Source organism: Corylus avellana, chromosome 4 (genome assembly GCF_965113065.1).
Source record: "Corylus avellana chromosome 4, dhCorAvel1.hap1.2, whole genome shotgun sequence".
Taxonomy (NCBI): Eukaryota; Viridiplantae; Streptophyta; class Magnoliopsida; order Fagales; family Betulaceae; genus Corylus; species Corylus avellana.
In genome coordinates this window covers 30,745,052-30,765,146 of record NC_142493.1, presented here as the reverse complement: position 1 = coordinate 30,765,146, position 20,095 = coordinate 30,745,052, and the positions used below count along the sequence as shown (strand labels likewise).

Here is a 20,095-nt window from a genome sequence, read left to right as displayed (position 1 = left end):
CTGACGTGTCCTCAACAGGTGTGTTTTAGGTGACATGGCATTTTTGAACAACCCATCAGCGTCTGTGTTTTCTTATCCTTTCACCTTGGAAACCGTTCCCCGCCTTCCCACTCTCCTCCTCCGCCTCTCCACATTCGCTTAAACAAACGCAACCTTCCTTTCTCTCTCTCTTCATAGCCAGCGGCAAATGAACTCCTAAAAATAAAAAATGTCACTCGCTCGAGCCCCCTCTCTCCCATTCTCAGAACTCCACTTCCGCTCCAAACGGTCTTTACCGCGCGTACTGCCACCGCCAACTCTCACATTTCTCAGCCGAAATTTCCCTCGCTTCCACCTGCTCCGGCTCCCCAATCCCAAGGTCCTTCCGAGTCTCCTTGCCTCATTGCCACGCCGCCTCGCTTCGCAGTTGTTATACTAACAGTTTGTCTCTGGTTCTTAGGTTGTTGAGGCGGTGAGAGTGGACGGTCCGGTAGTTGAAATCGGGGAATTCGCGGGAACTGAGGATGGAGATTTGGTGTTCGAGACGTGCATTACGCGTACCCTGTCTCCGGCGTTGACGCTTGAGCAGGGGCTGCAGAGGATCACAGAGGCCGTTGAGAAGATGAAGATGGATCCTCCTTCTTCCGCCTGTGGAATCTTCAGGTTTCAGGTACATATCTGTTGCAGCATTTAAGATAGAGCAAAATAGCAATACACAATGATTGGTGAATTAGAGTGACATTGTATTAAGAACTTGAAATACGGCAAGTTGTACAAGTTTCTGTCTTCTACGGATAATGCAATATGACTGTGAATCTGCAGGTGCCTGTGCCTCCCAGTCCAAAAGCTTTGAACTGGTTTTGCTGTCAACCGGCGGAGTCGTCAGTGTATCCTCTCTTTTTCCTTTCTAAGAATACGGACAATCCAACGTATAAATCACTCTACTTGAATGAAAGCTCTGGAGTTTTTGGAATTGGTGCCGCAATTTACTTCACGAATTGTTCTTCTTTTACTTCAGGAGAGCTTAGTTCGACCAAAAGGTTGATTTCGTTTTCTCTCATTTGTGGCTCTTCTAAAATTAACGGGGGCATGCTAGCATTTAGATCAAATGTTTCTCTATGCATTTTAAACCTTCATTTAGAATGACCTGTGACTCATTAGAACTTCTTCGTTTCATTGGTTACTGATAGGTGATTGTGTTATTTGCATTTAAAATAGATGCAATAACAGTTTTGCATAAGCATTTTTTTTTTTTTTTTTTTTTGGATTAACAGCTATTTCATATCTAAAAGTCTGTGCAACAGCAAACACCCCAAATTAAGCTACTACTTGCCGTTAGTTACTGGTTACTTCATTGCACTAACAGTACTAAAGTACTTGAAAGTAATTCCTTTTATTAGCTGTTACCGTCCCAGCAAAGCTCCCACCCCACATTGCATATGTTGGTCAAAATCTGGATTTCATTTTGTTATTCAGAAGTTAGTTGTCTTGGTATTAATTAGATTAGAGTGGTGAAGTTGAATATAATGAGCGGTTCTAATATATGGCCATGAGCTTAAACCTTATGGGTGTACTCACTGTACTGTCTACATAATGTGATTCATTTATGAATTATGATGGAGTGATGCTCCATTATCCAAAATTAATATAAGTATTACAATATGTTCTGCCATTCTTCGTTGTCTTTTTCCTTTTTTTTTTTTTTTTTTGTTTTGTTTTGTTTCCTTCCTATGAATTAAGATGAATTTTGGCTTTCTTCCGATCAACTAAAGAATGTATGTATAGTTTCTCTGCAGGTATCTGTCAATTGATTCAACCTCTATAATGGCTTATGGTTTTATGGATATTAATTTCAACATGGAGTCATCTTGCATGGTACATGAGGCTGGTTCTTCTTACTTTTTCATTCCTCAGGTAAAATTTGTATTTGTTTGCATATGTATTAATAGAACTATGTGGTGCCTGCCTTTTTTCTTCCCCTTGTTTTCATGCTTATTATCATCCTCTAAGATTAGAAGATAATGCGGTAGCACCAATGTGTAAGCTTTAAAAATATTAACATTATGATTTTAGCAGATTGAATTACATGAGTATGAAGGTGTTTCTACTTTAGCAGCAACACTGGCTTGGAGTGATTCTTCCCTTTGTTCATTTGAAGAAGCTGTTTGCTCTTATGAGTTATCTCTCAAACAGGTATTCTAGGTTCTTATTTCCCTTAATGCTCTTGTTCCATAATTCCCTGCTTTTCATATTTGGTTGATTTGTTATATTTTGCTATTGGTTTGGGGACTTTCAGTCTGAGTGCAATATTTACCTAAAGCCGAGTTTTTAGGTAAAAAGTAAAGAACCGTGTCGAAGTCCTTTGACATTGGCTTTTCAGTGATTTCCTGACCTGCTTGGAGGCCACCTTGATGTCTAGGCTGTACGTACTGCATTTTTTTTCCCATACCATTCATTGCTAATATTCGCATTTAGCAATTTTGGATGAGATTGCTATTTTATAATTATTTTGTAATACTTATAATTTTTTTTTTCTAACTATTAGTCTGGAACTTCTTCTCTCACTTGATTCCTCACACAGTATTTTATGTTTAAGCGCTTTTCATATTTGCATAAAAATCCTATCCTAATTTTAAGCTAGAAGAAGATTGCAATTTTTTTTTTTTGGAGGGGGGAATCTAGTTGAAGAATTTTATTCCAAGAAGTGGTCCTAAAAAATTGTATTTTACTACTTTCTCATATAACATCTCTACTTTGATTTTTCCTGTTCAGGCCAGCTGTTATTCTTGGCCTGCTACTGAGAAATGGCACTCCAAAGACATGAGATATACTCTTGGAAAGCTCAATGTGGTGGAGGATGAAACTCTTTCGATGGTATGGATTTTAATTTTTTTTAGATAAATTCTACTATTCAGTGATTCATTTTTGGGTGAAATGCCAACGTTGGTCTGCTGGCGACAAATATATATTACTTTTTCTCCAAGCCTCTGGTTTTTTGGTATTCATAGTTTCTTGTATTCTAGGTTACGTACCAAATGTATCCAATATTTAGAACAATTTTTGTAATATGTAAATTTAGACTTGTCTGTATGCTTTGATGCTGGTGAATCTCCTCTCTTTTGTTGACAACCATGGACAAATCATTCAATCATCACTTAACTCTTTGGCTACTGTGTGGTTGCTTTGTTTGTACTATTGCTAAGTTAACCTTTGAACTATAAATATGAAAAATATGGAATACTTTTCAGTTTTCTGAAAGTTCTTTGCTTTGAGTTTTTTTTTTTTTTTTTTTTAATTTTTAAAAAAGAATTGAATTAGCTGGAGTTCAGTAAAGGATGTCCAGTTGAGTTGATTAAGTCAGTGTTTTATCAGTGAGCAAGATGATTTTGTAGGTTTACATTAACCTTCTTTCGCAAGGAGGGAGAGAAGTGACATCTGACGTCATGGAACTGGTATCCTCTTTTTCCTGGTAAATTTTGTCCTTTATATTTTTTTACTCTCAATTTATCAAAGTGAGGTTGGGCTCATAATTATTGCATCATTGTGACACTGGTATTATATTGCAGAAAGAGGCTCCATCTTCTTGCCAATTCTGCATCAAGCTTTCACCAACCACTGCTGTTGCCAGTAACATGGTATGGTAATATTTTGTCAGTAAACACAGAAAAGCATATCTTTCTAAGCATCTTGGTTGTCCACCAACAGTGAAAAGTGGATGCATAAGCGGCCATGGTCAAATGCCATATACTTGGAGTGAGAAGAAAACTAAAGAATTATGTGGCATTTTCTCAAGTTTGCTTGTGCATATGCAAGATGAATTAAGTACAACAGTTTGTGTTTTTATGTAACTAAGATATTTGGATTTATGTAACCCCAAGGGGTTGGCCCAAGTGGTGGAGACCTTGGTCTTAAGGTTTGCTCCTTTCAAGGTCCAAGGTTTAACACCTCATGGGTGCAAACAATCTCTTGGGGCTACACCCTCTAGTGAAAGTCGGCGATTTAACCAGTTCCGTGTAGGGAAACTTCCGAGGGTGTTGTGCATGGGACTGGGGTTTACTCTGCAGAGGTGGGTCTGAAGGGCCCTGCCTTGGAGAGGTTTTCCAACATAAAAAAGAAAAAAAAAAAAAAAGAAAAAAAAAAAGAAGAAAGATATTTGGATTTATGTCATTTTGCCAGTAGTCTTCAAACTTGTGCAGCATAATGTGTATTGGAGTACCAGACATGAGTAATCACTAAATTTTGCAAAAAACTTAGATGGGACCTTTGAGCTTCTGTTGTTTGTTGGGGAGTAATTTGTTATTATTATTATTATTATTTACAGTGATGGTGATGATGTAAGGCCCATTGTGAGGTTAAAATTTTCACCCATTTATGAACATGCAAGAGACAGGCTTATATGCATGATCAGGGACATATTAATACGCCAACTGATGCTGATATTAGAAACATTTTGATTACCAAACACAATAAGAAGAAGAACAAAGAAAGAAAAGGAGGCACATAAGAGCAATCCCTTGACCTAAGTTTCCATATAGATGAGGTATGGAGTAGGAATAAGACCACGAATATTTAATTCATCAAGCTAATGTGGGTATATCGTTCTTGCCTCTGTTCTGATTTTTTTTTTGAGGATGGTGTAAAAACATGCCGGTCACAAATATTATAAGCTTAGTTTATCAAAATCACTCACTGCAACAACTAAGCTAGCTGACTTTCAGGTTGGAGTCCTTGCTGAGTTGCTAAATGATCGAGCTTGGATATCCCCTACTAAGCTGGGTTATGAAAACAGTTCATCCCTGTCTTATGAATTGTGGAAGTATTATCAATTGAAAGATTAATGAAGAGGATTAAGAAGAAGAAAAAAGTAATTTTAAGAGCAGATTTGCATGGTGCGGTTTAGTAATTTTGGTGGTTTTTTAGTCTTGTCTAGGGACAGAGTAGCAGACTTGAGAAGCTTTTTCTAAAGCTCGTGAAAAGTTTGGTTTCAGTTCAGTGTGGTCTGACACAAGGCCTAGTTTCTGGAACCAGCTTGATTAACTAACTTAACTCTAGCGAAACTTTGTCAAAGTCAACAGAAACATGGGTGTAGCTCCAGCTTGAACCATCATCTTCAACCAATACAAGCATGAATTGATTGGTTTCCTACTCTTTTTAGCCTGTGTATGCACCTACTATCACATTGTATAGCAAATAATGTTAGCTGTCAAGAAATGAAATTTTCACAAGGGTAAGTAGACATGGTCTGTGGATGTTGAGATAAGACTTGAAAACATAATAGTGGTAAGCAATAGAACATTAATCAAGACCATTGGATCATAGTCATAATAATGGTAAGCAGTAACATACATGGTCTCAATTAATGTTCTATTGCTTACCACTATTGGATCATAGTCATAATAATGGTAAGCAGTGACATACACTGAGATTGTCAAAGATGGTCAAAGAAAAGCAATTACTTTTTGTGATTTATTTAGCCTTTTGCAACTCCAGAAAAGAAAAAGAAAAAGAAAATAATGAATAGCAGTGTGCAAGAGAATATGGGAGTTGAAGTTCTAATTTTGGGGAGGACTGCCAAAAATGAGTAGAGGATTTTGTAAGAAGTGATATCAACCTCCTAGAGGTGAAGATAATTGCTTTTGTGGGGCTGAACTGGTTATCAAGAATGATTAGTTGACTTCAATTAGTTCGATAAGATCCTGTGGATAGTTAGTTCTAGTAGTTAGTAAAGACAAGTCTCCTGAATGAACATTATTCACTTATTAATTCAAATTGACAGAATTTTATGCAATTATTCTTTTTTATATTTTTATTTTTAAATGGCATCAGTTGGACCTGAAATATGGAAATGTGAAATTCCTTTCATTATCATAACCAACCCTTGCAGCAGGGAGGGTTGGAGAGTTTAATATTGTCTATAAAAATATTCTCCTTTAAGAAGGTTGCTTTTTCACCTTATTAATTCTATATTACACAATTGGTCTAGTAGTGTATGTCTTTGGTGATTGTTATCAAGCTTTTTATGTTAATTATATTGAGGTTGTAGCGTAACAATTGTAGAAGGAACAAACTTGGTGTGAAGATTGTTCATGTTCTATGTCTCTTTCTACTATCAGTTGGATCATACCAGTCAAATGTGTTACTCTACACAAGATTGTGCCAACATCAACACTGTTTGGGCATCCCTTATAATTGAAGAATGCTCTCGACTTGGTCTAACGGTGAGATTAATTATTATAAATCTGTTTTCTTTCTCCCAAAGTGGCCTTGCCTTGAAAGGGTTCCTCGTCATCAAATAAATAAATAAATATGTTCTCTTTCTATTAATGTACATGCCTCTTATTTATTCTTCATTGTAGTATTTTTGTGTAGCTCCGGGATCGAGATCATCCCCCCTTGCTGTTGCTGCTTCCACTCATCCCCTAATAACATGCATTGTATGTTATGATGAGCGCTCACTTGCATTCCATGCTGTTGGTTATGCAAGAGGATCTCAGAACCCAGCAGTAGTCATAACATCATCAGGCACTGCAGTTTCAAATCTTCTTCCTGCTGTGAGTTTTATTGAATATTTATGATATGGACTCCATCTATTAGCTGCAAATGAAAATTTATCGACTATGACATAAATTAGAATTTACTATTTTGATTTTGGTGGAATGTTTTCTTGTTCTTTTTTCTCCTTCTAGATAGGCATTTATCTTGTATACTTTCTGTGTACCTGGGTTGTACTTTGCATTTTTAATGATATTTCAATTACTTATCAAAAAAACTATTTTGATTTTGGGGGGTTTAATCTTGTGAATCCGCTATAGTGGTACAGAACTTCAACCACAAAGTATTAGTCTGCAAAATCTTTTTACTTATGGCCCGCTTTGATCATCAGTCACAGTCCCTGTTTTTCTTATTCTACCATTATTCTACTTTAGTTTTCATTCTTCATTTATGTTTTTCTTGAAACTTGGATTTTACACATACGTATGAAGCTTAGTTTTGTCTATTTACAATAATACATTAGTGAGAATGTACAGGTTGTGGAGGCTAGTCAAGATTTTGTACCGCTTTTGTTGCTCACTGCAGATCGTCCTGCAGAGTTGCAGGATGTTGGAGCAAATCAAGCAATTAATCAGGTATGAAACAATCAAGTCAGTCCATTATTGCGTTTTCCAGTTTTCTTTTATTGCAACACATTATACCCTTCATGAAACTAACTGTTTTAAATAGATATATGGTTGTGGGTGTGTGTTGACATATCATTTATACAAGAAAGACAGAATGATTATATATTTCATCGTGTTGATAATCTGGGCTGCTGATGCTGGATTTTGGGTTGTTTCACCATGAATGTACAGTCTTTGATATTATATCTTGTATAAACTTTATCTTTCTGCACAGCTTCATTTGTCTTAGAAGTCTTAACTTAATGAAGCGATTTGAAAATCTGATTTTCTATCAGGGTATACCTGCATGGATCATGGATTAATTGCTGCAATGAGACTATGTCCAAGTATTTTTTTTTAGCATACTCATGAATCATTTTTTTGAATTTGTATATTAGGTGAACCATTTTGGTTCTTTTGTGAGGTTTTTCTTCGGTCTTCCTGCAGCCACTGATCAGATTCCTGCACGGGTGTTACTTACCACCCTTGACTCTGCTGTACATTGGGCAACCTCTTCACCTCGTGGCCCTGTTCATATCAACTGCCCTTTTAGGGAGCCACTAGAAAATAGTCCAAGCAAGTGGGTGCCAAGCTGCTTGAAGGGATTAGACTTTTGGATGTCAAACGCAGAACCATTTACTAAATATATTCAAGTACAGCATTCTCATACACGTACTGATACTCATGGACAAATGACACAGGTTCTAAATGTTATTCAGAAGGCTAAGAATGGGCTTCTACTTATTGGTGCAGTCCATACAGAGGATGACATATGGACTGCTTTTCTATTGGCTAAACACCTGCAGTGGCCTACTGTACCTGACATCTTGTCAGGGTTACGATTGAGAAAGCTTGTGGCTTTTCCTGAACTTGAAGAGAATTTTATGTTTATTGATCATCTTGATCATGCTCTGCTTTCAGATTCTGTTAGGGTCTGGTTGCAGGCTGATGTGATTATTCAGGTATAATTTCACCTTTTTCTTTTGGCTAATTTTTATTACCTTCAGTGTTAGTTCTTGCTAACTCCTGTAGACATCTGACTCATCTTGATTGAAGCTATTGAGAATAAAAACTTGATTGAGGCCCTATGTTGTGCACAGGAAGGTTATGCTATCTATGCCAATTTATAGTTTGTCATAAGTTTGTCATCTTGTTGATTGCCTTACTTTGAACTGCATACAGATTGGGAGTAGGATAACAAGCAAGCGTATTTCTCAGATGCTTGAGAAGTGCTTTCCATGCTCATATATCATGGTTGACAAGCATCCATGTCGTCACGATCCTTCACACATTGTAACTCATAGGATTCAAAGTGGCATTGTTGAATTTGCCGATTGTTTACTTAAAGCTAGCTCTCCAAAAAAGAATAGGAAGTGGAGCTCCTTTCTACAATTACTGAATATGGTGGTAATTGATCCCAAGCAACGAGGCTCTAAATACTATTTGCTGCTCTGTATTTATGTTGTTTTTTCTTCCAGTTTAGCATGTTTCTGTGGCAAAATCCTTGTCATAGAGATGGATATTTTTGGTGCTCCAAGTTGGCTGGTGCCAACTTAAGCCCTACTAAACAGCTGGAATTAGCTGTGAACGAGTATGATGTACTATACTTATGTTTGGGCCTTTTGTTGTATTCTCTAAAGTTTGCTATTGGCTAATCTTCTGTATGCAGAGTGTATTATTGCTTCCTTGGTTGTTTGAGATTGATTGCATGCTCTTGAATTCAATTTAGGACGTCACCAGTGTTCCTGATTCATTTAAGGACATAATTTTGGGCTTTAGAATTGTTGCTTTTTTCCTGAAGGGAGAATTTTATAGTAGCTCACTTGCTTTGCTGTTTTCTCTTCTATGTAGAAAGAGTACTAAACAGTAGCTCTTGTCCTTGTTTTTTAAGGTTTCACCCATTATACAGGTGGTGTTGCAATGAACTTAATGTTTTTGCTTAGTGTAATATGCATGGCTTATTGTACTTGCAGGTGGTTAAAATTGTTTCCTTGATTATTGATTGATGCTCATGTTGTAACTACATACTGCTTTTTGATATTTTTTTTCACATTTATTTGTTTCTTTTGAGTTTACTTGCACTTTATTTTAGGTTGCATGGGAGATATCGTTCCAAATTAACACCAAATACTCATTGACTGAACCTGAAGCTGCGCAAGTAATTTCAGAAACACTATCATACAAGTCTGCTCTTTTTGCTGGGAATAGCATGGCAATACGCGATTTGGATATGTATGGACTTAATTGGTCAGAAGGTATTCATAGTATTGCAGCTACAATGTTGAACTCAGAACTACCATATCGCTGGATACGGGTGGCTGGGAATAGGGGAGCTAGTGGTATTGATGGGTTGCTCAGCACAGCTGTTGGCTATGCCGTGGGTTGCAACAGACGTGTAAGTTCTCAATATTTGTTTTGTTTTTTTTTTTTTTTTTTTTCTTTCTAAATTGAACTATTTTATGAGTTAATAGTCCTGGGTACTGCTGCTATTCTTCAGTTAGAGGAATTTTCTGATGCTGCGTACAAGCTGTTGATGGGATTTTTGACAGAGATTTTCATGCTGTCATTTATATTTCTTTTTGTTGGTATCAAGTTTCTTAAAACTTTTATTTTTCCCCCCTTGAAGCCAGGTAGAAGTTTGTGTAGTCTATGCCAATTGTGAATGGTGTTTTTATTTTTTGGAGGGGTTGTTACATTTAAATTGCCTTTCTTTTGTAAAGCAGTAGCTATTTTCCAATGTTTGTCATTATTTGCTTTCTCTTCTCGTATGAGCCATCCATAAGCTACAGTTAAACATATGATTGCTCTTTTTGTTTTTTATTATCCTTTTGAGTATTGCCATCGACATTCTCTTACCCAAGTTCAATCAATGTATGGAAATTTGTTTTTTGTTTTGTTTTTTATTTTTATTTTTAAGTATAATGAGAAATTGATTTATTGATAGCTAGATCATTCACAACCTCCAAGTTCCATGTCTGTATGATTCAACCACTCACTCCATTGTGATGTAGTTAGAGATTTGTGGGTTCGGTGTTCAGTCGTTTCAGGGTAGAGTGGGTCATGCTTGAACGGTGGTGTTGTTAGCTAGTTGGAGGGTGGTGTGGACACCGGATATAGGCCACTGATTACATGTGTATTTGAACCCCAACATTGAAGGACGGCCCAGCCTTATTACTTTGTGGCTAGGTGATTGAGAACTGGATATTTTTATTTTTGGCACTTTTGATTATGTCACATTTTATTGTTCAGTTATTTTATTTTTTCAGACTTTGGGGGTGTTATATGTTAATTTAGTTGGGTCATATGTTATTAAACCTAATTTTGTATTGTTGTTAGCTGTTTTTGATGAATAAAATAAAAAAATGAAAGACTGTTTGTCTTCTTCCTCCTATTTTTTCTTCTCTCTTTCCCTCTTCTTCTTCTTCTTCTTCTTCTTCTTCTTCCTCCTCTTTCCCGTTCTCTTCTCTCTTCTTATTGCTTCTTGTTCTCTGTTGATTGTCCAGCATCAAGGGGCCAATTTGGTAGCCACCGTTGTATAGACGTATGGAGGATGATTCCTCTTTGTTTGATGTGGTGCATTTGGAGATACTGCAATACTAGAAATTTTGAAGATTGTGAGAGAACGGTGGTAGAGTTAAAAGCTATGGTGTTTTCAACAATTCTCATCTTTCCAATTTTCTAAAATTTCTAGATTTGTGTTCTTTCCTCATCTCCTTAATTGTATGCCCCTTTCATGTACTTTTTGTGTACTTGGATTTCGCCCCCCTTTGCACCTTTTATTAAGATTGAATTTACTTATAAAAAAATGATTCAACAACTCGGCACAATTAGACCTTTATCCCAACTTTTTGGGTGTGCTACATGAATCATTTTTCTTTGTTAAGATCAATTACTCTATTACATCTTTAATTAGCATGTCCTTCATCCGTAATTCCACCCACAGCATTGTGGCCTCTTTTTAGCCCATTTTCACTCCAACTTTGGTAATGTCACTCTTCTCATATCTGTGCATTTCTAGGCATTTGTTGTTGTAGCAAAACCACTTGAGGTGACTCTCCCTCATTGTATCCTTAATTGGTGCCACTCCAACCTTGAAAACTAATACCTTCATTTCTATTTCTGTCAGTCTTTATTTTGGCACTTATCCATCAGAACAAAAACTATTTCTAAATGAACAGAGAGGGGGAGAGAAAGCAGACAGACCAAATGACCTATTATGAAAGAGATAGAAAAACAATCGAGTCTTGTGCCATGATTCATCTGATTATGTTTTTGTTTCTACTGAGATCAACAAGAAATATAATTAATTATTCTGTTGCAGTGATACAGTCTTAAAGACCTTATTCTGTCCATGGAATTTGATTGGATTGTTGATATTATTACAAGGAGATGATTTTTGGTACATTTGACTTTAACTGGAACTGTTTCGGCCAGTATGTCCTGATAATTTTATTATCATAGTGTAATTTTACCAGTATTGCAATAAATTGCAGAAGAGTAATTCAAGTTTGTTTTAATGTTGTTTAGTAAGATTCCGTAAGTCACCTAATTTGGTTGACAGTTGGTGGTGTAATCACTGATCATGAAAGGACTTCTCATGACCTCATTATCATGAGTTTCAGATGTTTAGTAACCCATCATATATGTATCCTGATTCTATGTTCGTTTTCATGTTGTAAATATAAGATGATAGGAAGTTGCCCAACGTAGAATTGCTTTGTAAAGAAACAAGTTTCTACAGGGGCTATTTCCTCTGCTGGTGATAAAATTAATGAGGAACTTTCTCCTTTCATTTTTGCAATAGCTACCTGCCATCAGTATAAGTTGATCTTGTTCCTTTTTTTTTTTCTTTCCCTTTTCTTCTATATTTCTTATAATTCCAATTTAGACATTATTTTGATTCATGTTTCTATACTTATATTCAGGTACTTTGTGTGATGGGAGATGTTTCTTTCCTCCATGATACAAATGGCTTGGCAATTTTGAATCAAAGGTGGGAAATTTCTCTTTTAATTTTGCGGGCTTGTGTCATATTATGTTAATGCATTCCATTTTCATTTTCATTTTCTTTTTTTCTTTTTGCTTCTCTAATTTCTTAGTATCCTGTTTCATACATGTTACATGATATTGGTAATTACATTCCCTTACCAAACCAGCTGCTTGATTTATATTTTCTAAACATTTTTTTATTGTAACTGATTTACAATTAATGTTTCATCTGTTCTTTTGATACCAAAACTTGTTTCTCTAATATTTAAAATTTTTTGACATGCTTGAAGGAAATCACGGAAACCAATGACAGTAGTCGTAATAAACAATCATGGTGGTGCGATCTTCAGCCTCCTTCCTATTGCAGAGAAAACTGAACCAAGTATCCTGAAGCAATACTTTTACACCTCTCATAGTGTTTCGATCCGCAGGCTGTGTGCAGCACATGGGTATAAACCTAGACAGATAGTTACCATATTTAATTTGTTCTATCTTTTTTGACTGATTAGAGCATTCACATCCGACTCAGCAAAATTTTAGCTAAATTTAGCCAAAATATCACTTTTTTCTATTTTAACCATCAACTTTTTTAAAGTACTTACATCCGGCTCAGCATTTTAGCTATTCACTTTCATTATTCCATTTAAATATTCTTTCTTCAACAATCATATTTTTTAAATTGTCATTTCCTAACAGTCATATTTTTTTAAATTTGTTACTTATCAAAAAAAAAAAAATATTTTTTTAAATTTGTCTTTTCTTAATGATCATATTTTTTTAAAAAAAAAAATTATTTTCCTAATGGTCATATTTTTTAAAATTTTGTATTTTTTCTAATCGTCATATTTAAGAAGAAAAAAATGAAGCATTTAATACCAATTTTCTTATTAACCATCATATTGTTCTAAAATAAAGCATTCAATAGCAAGTTCTTAACAATAAAGGTTCTTAAATAATGCTGGAAGAGAGAGGGAGAAGAAGAAGGCTGGTTTTTCATTTTATAGAAGAGAGATGATAAAATAGTTTTTATTAGAGAAAAGATAAAAGAAGGAATTTTTTATTAATATATGATATACATTGTTGAGCTACAGTGCTCAGCAAACTTGTTTAGCACTGTAACTGCTCAACAATTTGATAACCCCTTTGTTGAGCCGGATGGGATGCGTTTTTTGGTACTTGGCTCAACAAAATAGCATTTTTGCTATTTTGTTGAGCCGGATGTGAATGCTCTTACATCTATGACATACTTCTGTCTCCAATTGCTGCACCATTTTTTTCTTTATATGTTCTTTAATGTGGTAGTTACTATTACAATTTTAAATATGAGATAATTAACTAACTCTAGTGCCTTAATTGAAACCCCATAATCATCTAGTAATTTGTAAAATTTGTTGCATTCAATTGTATATGACCTGGGGCTCAATATATCCATTGTGCTAAAGTGATATTGAAAGGTGCCAAAAGAGGGGGTTCTACCCAACTACAAAATTGTTAATTAGAAGTGGTGAAAGTTGCAAGAATTCAACGAAACTCTAAAATCAGTAATAGGTCTTTGAAGATTTAGCATAAGCTGTCTCCCTCCTAGACAATTACCGACTAATCTTGAGGGTCAGAAAAATGAATTTTCTCCTTAAGGCAACATCTTTATTCATTACATATTGTGAAAATGACTACAACGACATTTTTATAGCTGTTTTTTTCTTTGTCTAAGAATTATTTGTGAATGAGAGAACCACAGAAAACATCTTTAATTGTGAAAAGAGCTTAATTTTGCAACTTGGTATGCTTATAACATATGAATCAGCTGTATTTGTGAATCAATTCGTGCTGTAATTACTTTAGAAGCTCTGAATGTGCAGTGTCAAGCATTTACTAGTGCAGACAAAGGTGGAGCTTCAAGATGCTTTATTGATATCTCTATATGATGAGATGGATTGTGTAATTGAAGTTGAGAGCTCCATTGATGCCAATGCCACCTTCCACAGGTTGTTAGGTTCCAATGCTCTGCTTCGATTAATCTGTGTCTTAGCCCCTAGTCTTGTCAATGTCTGCTGACATACTGTGCCTTGCATCTCAGAATTTTGGGACAATTCACAAGCCAAGCAGCAAATGATGCTTTAAGCATCCTCTTGAGACTTTCTGATCAAGATTCTGTTTGCAAGATCCATGGAATGGATTACTCACTGTTTAGGTGGGTATTTCAATTACATAATGAAACGTAATCTCCTTTCAAATTTGAGGAATTTGGTGTAAATCTTCAAAATTTTCTTTGCGACAGAATCCCACTACGTGCACCGCCTACTATGACTACAGTTGATCAACACCGTAGCAAGTTTTATAGAGAAGGTTATATTTTGTCTTTATATCTTGAAGATGGGAGTGTCGGGCTTGGTGAGGTTAGCTCTAGAAGATGTTTGCTCTCTTCATCCACTATATTCACTTTGAATTAAGATATAACCCTTCATGGAACAAGCGGGCATAATGTCACATGTTTGCATGTTTTTCATATTCTTCTTCTCTTCTCTCTCTTTAATTTTGAATTTGCTCTTCTCTTTTATCTTTAATATCATTGCCCCCCCCCCCCCCCCCCAGTCATCCCTCAAGATCTCAAAAATTATTTGATCATGCATTGCTGTTATTAAACAGGTGGCACCTTTTGAAATCCACAGAGAAAACCTGCTTGATGTTGAACAGCAACTCAGGTTTATTCTTCATGTTATAAAAGGAGCCACGATTAGTTGCTTCCTTCCTCTACTAAGGGGCTCATTTTCTTCTTGGATATGGAACAACTTGGGAGTCCCGGTAAGTCCTATCCTTATTCTGCAAGTATAATATCAATATTGCCAGTGAATAAAATTCTTAAAAAGAACAAAAATAAAAAGTTTTCAATAGTTATGTTTTCTTTTGTTGTTAGTTATATATTTTCTTCACTCATTTTTAATGAAGTAATTTTATGCAATAATTGATTTCATGGTTATGCAGCCATCTTCAATCTTTCCTAGCGTCAGATGTGGCTTGGAAATGGCCATTCTTAATGTCATAGCAGCCAGACAAAGTTCCAGTTTATTAAACATACTACAGCCCCAGATTGATGAGGGAAATAAATCTGAAAGGTCATCAAAAGTTAAGATTTGTGGCCTTATTGATTCCAATGGAACTCCTTCAGAAGTAGCTTATGCTGCTACGACTCTTGTTGAAGAAGGATTTACTGCAATAAAGCTAAAAGTAAGTCAAACATGCTGGTAAATTAGGCTTCTTAATGTTTGTTTGACATGCCGCTGTTGTTGATGCAGCTGATGTTTTTAAAGGCTTGGTTGTATTGGTAATGTTAGTTAGTTTAACAACTATTCCCAGTACAGGTGGCACGTCGGGGGAACCTCATAGACGATGCCGCTGTAATACAAGAAGTAAGAAAGAGGGTTGGACGCCAGATAGATCTCCGGGCAGATGCAAATTGTAGCTGGACCTTTGAAGAAGCTATACAATTTAGCTCTTTAGTAAAGGATTGTGACCTGCAGTACATTGAGGTATACTCTTTATCCATGACTATTACTATTCTACCTGTTGTGTTTCCTAAGGAATGGATAATATTTGGTATCCTTGACTAGATCTAATTGTACATAGATCTCCTTTGGTAGTCATCTGGTGTTTCTCGTCAAGTAATTGTTTAGCTTACTATTGTCCTTTATACCAGGAACCTGTTCAGGATGACAATGATATCATTAAGTTCTGTGAAGAAAGTGGCTTGCCTGTAGCTCTGGATGAAACGATTGGCAATATTCAGGAAAATACTCTTGAAAAAGTTGCGAAGTATGCTCACCCAGGAATAGTTGCTGTTGTAAGTGGCAGTGAATTTTCATTATTATAAGCTTGTGTTGGAGTTGGTTTCATGCTTTTCACTGGTGATAAGTTACACTGCAATATACCTGTTTATTTAATTTATAGATGACGAGATTGACAACAAGATTGACATACCTACCTTGCTATTAAGGATTAATGGTAACTGTACTCAACTAGGACTATCTTTGGGGGTCATTTATTAGTGAGGTCTTTTTAGATTGGCCTAGCTCTTACATGTTCGCTGCCAGCAATGCAAGACATTGCCTGCAAGTACTATTGTGTGCCAATACTTAACTGTTAATTTGTTTCTGAAGAAAGTTGTTCTAGGAACAAAACCATAACCAAAGCAAGGGGGGAGGGCTGGGGGAACCTTATATATTAGAGGAAGTGCAGAAAAAAACTCTCAATTACCAAAAGATCATCTTTAAATATTATGTTAGTGTTATCCTGATTTAGATTTGTTATACTGGTCGTTTCAGGTTATCAAACCAAGTGTCATTGGTGGATTTGAAAATGCAGCATTGCTTGCACGCTGGGCACAACACCAGGGAAAGATGGCTGTTGTCAGTGCTGCTTTTGAAAGTGGCCTAGGTTTGTCAGCATACATTCAATTTTCTTGCTATCTTGAGCTGCAGAATGCAGACATATGCAAAGCTATGAAAAGTGAACTGGTCCCATCTATAGCCCATGGCCTAGGAACATACCGTTGGCTTGAAGAAGATGTTACAACTGATCCTCTCAGGATTGGTCGTGATCCATATAGTGGTTTCGTAGAAGCTTCTGTTGCTGATGCTAATCGAGTTCTGCAGAAATTTCAAATTAACGACAACGTTATTTGTAGAAAGTTTACTGGGGAGCAAGTTAGTATATACGAACTGAATATAGATACGAAGGATTACTTTTGTTTCTTCAAAGTTCGTGAGGTTGGACAAAGAACCAGTGTAAGTAGAAGAATTTTACATCATTCCTGTACTTATCCCTTTTCTCTTTTCGTCTTTCGACAACTTAATGTACCTAGATGCTCTCTCATTCTTTGGGATCATAATCACTACAGTTACTGGAAACAGCAAGACATGGAACCATAATTTTGTAATCAGTTTCTTCTGCCAAGAAAAGTTGATTGGTTTATTAATGCATAGTTAATAGTGGTTTGTTAGCAAAATTGTATCAACAGCAGGAATAGGTTTACCAAAACTTGGCCTCTTTTAGTTGACTTCGAAAACCTCAAATGAAATGCACTCTATGAACATGAGGGATGAACTACTGATAACAAAGTTGCCTGGCATCTTCAGTTTTGAGGTGTGGAGGTCAAATTATTGTTTTACTGTGTGTATATGTTATTTATTTTGCGTGGTAGTTGGACAATTTCCATGACAATAATTTTACTTATTAATGACTCTTTGCATTTTCTGCAGTCATTGCTTGTTGAGACTGATGTATATACCCATAGTTGTGTTCCTTTATTGCATGCTCACTCCACCATGATTTAGCTGTTGCAGGATAATATAGTTTTATTTCTTCATGGATTTCTTGGGACTGGTGAAGACTGGATTTCTATTATGAAAGCCATCTCAGGATCAGCTAGATGTATTTCAATTGATCTTCCTTGTCATGGGGGATCAAAGATACAAAACCATGGTGCTAAGGATACCGCGCCACCAAGTTTTTCCATTGAGGTAGTTGCAGACATAATATATAAAATGATTAATCAAATTACTCCTGGGAAAGTTATTTGTGTGGGATACTCGATGGGAGCAAGAATTGCACTACACATGGCCCTGAGATTTAGTGATAAGGTACAACGGTGATGTTTGAGATTTTGATCATCATTTTGAGCTTCACATTTATTCTCATGTGGTTAATAGAAATGAATATTTATCATGAAGATCAAAGGAGCTGTTATAATAGCTGGAAGCCCTGGTTTAAAAGATAAAGTAGCAAGAAAAGTTCGTAGGGCTAAAGATGATTCCAGAGCACGTTCCCTTGTTGCTCATGGCTTACAACTCTTTGTGGACTCCTGGTATGCTGGAGATCTGTGGAAGAGGTGATTTCTTGGTTTTTCTCTTTCAGATTGTCTAGCTTCTGTGATTCCCTTCATTAGACTCATGATTCCTGGCCTATTAATTGTCTAATAAATTCTGCATTTGAACAGCTTAAGAGGCCATCCCCACTTCAATCAAATAGTCACCAGCCGCTTGCAGCATGATGATGTGTGGAATCTTGCAAAAGCTCTGTCTGACTCGAGCGTTGGGAGGCAGCTGTAAGCTTATCTTGAGTTCTAAAATTTTCCTCATCTAAAGTATCAGCTTCTTAAGTTTTTTTTTTTTTTTTCCCCATCATTAAAACGATGGGAGCACAAAGGATCTTTAAATGTCTTCAGCACCTTCGATATTTGCATATCTTGCCAGAATTTTATGGAAATGGAAAACCAGTTTCTGAAATTTTAAAATTGGGAGGATTCAAAAAAGCATAATTTCAAGTCGAGTTTTTTGCTGGGCCATCTATGCAATGCAATACTTAACATTATTAAGTGCTTGTAGGGGTGTTAAAGGATGTTGGTAATTGGCTCGTTCCTTTACTCTAGGCACCTTTCCCATTGCATGTTATGGTACGTTTAGCTGAGCCTTTTGACTGAGATATGGCCATCTGAAGATAGGGGACCCAGTACAACTAAACAAGCTAATGCTGCTGCCTTCATCGTTTGTCTATGCTCTATAGAACATACATTCTCTATGTAATTTTAGGAGTTTCATACACTACTTTCAAAAACAAGTTTTATTTTGAAGTTTTATTTTCTTTTTTCTCTGCATTATAGGCCATTGTGGGAAGACTTGAAGCATTGCAGAACGCCCCTTATGCTCATTTATGGGGAGAAGGATACAAAGTTCAAGACAATTGCTCAAGAAATGTTTTATGAAGCTTGCCATGGCTTCAAGAGTGCAGATGACTTATGGAATGAGAATAAGATACATGAGATGGTTGAGATTCCCAACTGTGGCCATGCTGCTCATCTGGAGAACCCTCTCCCTATAATCAGTGCATTGAGACAATTTTTGACGAAACTGGAAACGAGTTCATTTTCAATCTAAAGAAATCCTATAGAGAGCTGTAACCTTTTAATAGTAAGATGCAAAATGTCAGCTGATGATAATCCAACAGTATCAGCCATGGGACGTTACTATGACAGGCACTAATATTGAGAATTTTCTTCAGGAAAAATTTCCTTTTGCAGTGTACACCCACTAGGAGTTAATTCCGCATGGGAGGCCTTTACACTCGCCAGTTGCCGCTTCTAATCAAGTATCGTAGTACTCCTGAGAAGAGGCCCTTGAAAACCATGCGAATATTCAAGTGGTATAGAAAATTAGATTACTCCGCTGATAAATTCTCATACCAATCTGATGGAGTCTGTGGCGGGTATATCTAATTTGCTATTTTGAGATTTTTCACGAAAGAGTGCTGCTAGGAGTGTAACATCTTTTACTACAAATTTTCTTACAAACTGAGGTGGTAGTTCATAAATTGTGGAATGATTAAACTAAAAATGACTTGTGAATTTAATTAGTTAGTAGTGACTTGTCAACAATACACTCAAGAACCTTCCCTCACACATTCATAGATTCTAGAGAGAGAAAAGCTTTTGAACAATATTTGCACCGACTTGAGGCGCTATTTAGAGTTTTAAGTTGGTGCTACAGTGCTTAGCCAACCTAGGTCTGGTTTTGTTCAACTAGGGCTTTGTGATCTGGCTCAATCCCACATGTCAGTCGATCAGGGTTGTGACTAGCTCAACTGAGTCGTCATGGCTCGCATTCAATGCAAGTCAAATCATTCAATTCTGAGTCAAATTTGTTTGAATCAACCATTTAGTGCAAACTCGGTTGATCAAGTCTAAAAAATTTTGTGTTCTATTTTCTTAGGTGTTATATTAGTAAATAAGCAAGTTTCAATGTTTTTACATATAAATAATAGAATCACAAAACACCAATTTAGAATTGTATTATAAGAATGTTTTAGAAAATCCGATTACAATATAATTCTATTCACCAAAGTCGTTCACTATACCAAATAGTGGACAACAAAACTAATGAATAGAAATAATGATCATATTTTAACTTTTGTTCATTTTC

At 36.1% G+C, this 20,095-nt stretch overlaps 1 protein-coding gene across 3 annotated transcripts; it reads left to right on the top strand.

Annotated features, from left to right (window-relative positions):
- The first annotated feature begins 104 nt into the window (after nucleotides 1-104).
- Nucleotides 105-19,542, top strand: PHYLLO (2-oxoglutarate decarboxylase/hydro-lyase/magnesium ion-binding protein). 3 transcript variants are annotated; one of them, XM_059589774.2, is made up of 28 exons: nucleotides 105-358; nucleotides 440-649; nucleotides 802-1,019; nucleotides 1,776-1,893; nucleotides 2,056-2,172; nucleotides 2,752-2,853; nucleotides 3,372-3,431; nucleotides 3,546-3,614; nucleotides 6,093-6,197; nucleotides 6,336-6,530; nucleotides 7,008-7,106; nucleotides 7,535-8,098; nucleotides 8,319-8,543; nucleotides 9,229-9,531; nucleotides 12,062-12,129; nucleotides 12,416-12,574; nucleotides 13,985-14,110; nucleotides 14,203-14,316; nucleotides 14,404-14,521; nucleotides 14,772-14,927; nucleotides 15,108-15,350; nucleotides 15,485-15,652; nucleotides 15,820-15,963; nucleotides 16,445-16,906; nucleotides 17,465-17,761; nucleotides 17,852-18,009; nucleotides 18,118-18,225; nucleotides 18,781-19,542. In XM_059589774.2, exons 1-28 carry the CDS (start codon nucleotides 209-211, stop codon nucleotides 19,052-19,054), a joined length of 5,130 nt encoding a protein of 1,709 aa, XP_059445757.1. In that variant the 5' UTR covers nucleotides 105-208; the 3' UTR covers nucleotides 19,055-19,542. The 3 variants fall into 3 exon arrangements, with proteins under 3 accessions (XP_059445757.1, XP_088371481.1, XP_059445758.1); XM_088515355.1 differs by lacking the exons at nucleotides 105-358; nucleotides 440-649 and having other exon boundaries at nucleotides 970-1,019; nucleotides 1,765-1,893; nucleotides 18,781-19,540; XM_059589775.2 differs by lacking the exons at nucleotides 105-358; nucleotides 440-649; nucleotides 802-1,019; nucleotides 1,776-1,893; nucleotides 2,056-2,172 and adding an exon at nucleotides 2,332-2,401 and having other exon boundaries at nucleotides 18,781-19,539.
- Nucleotides 19,543-20,095: the final 553 nt, after the last annotated feature.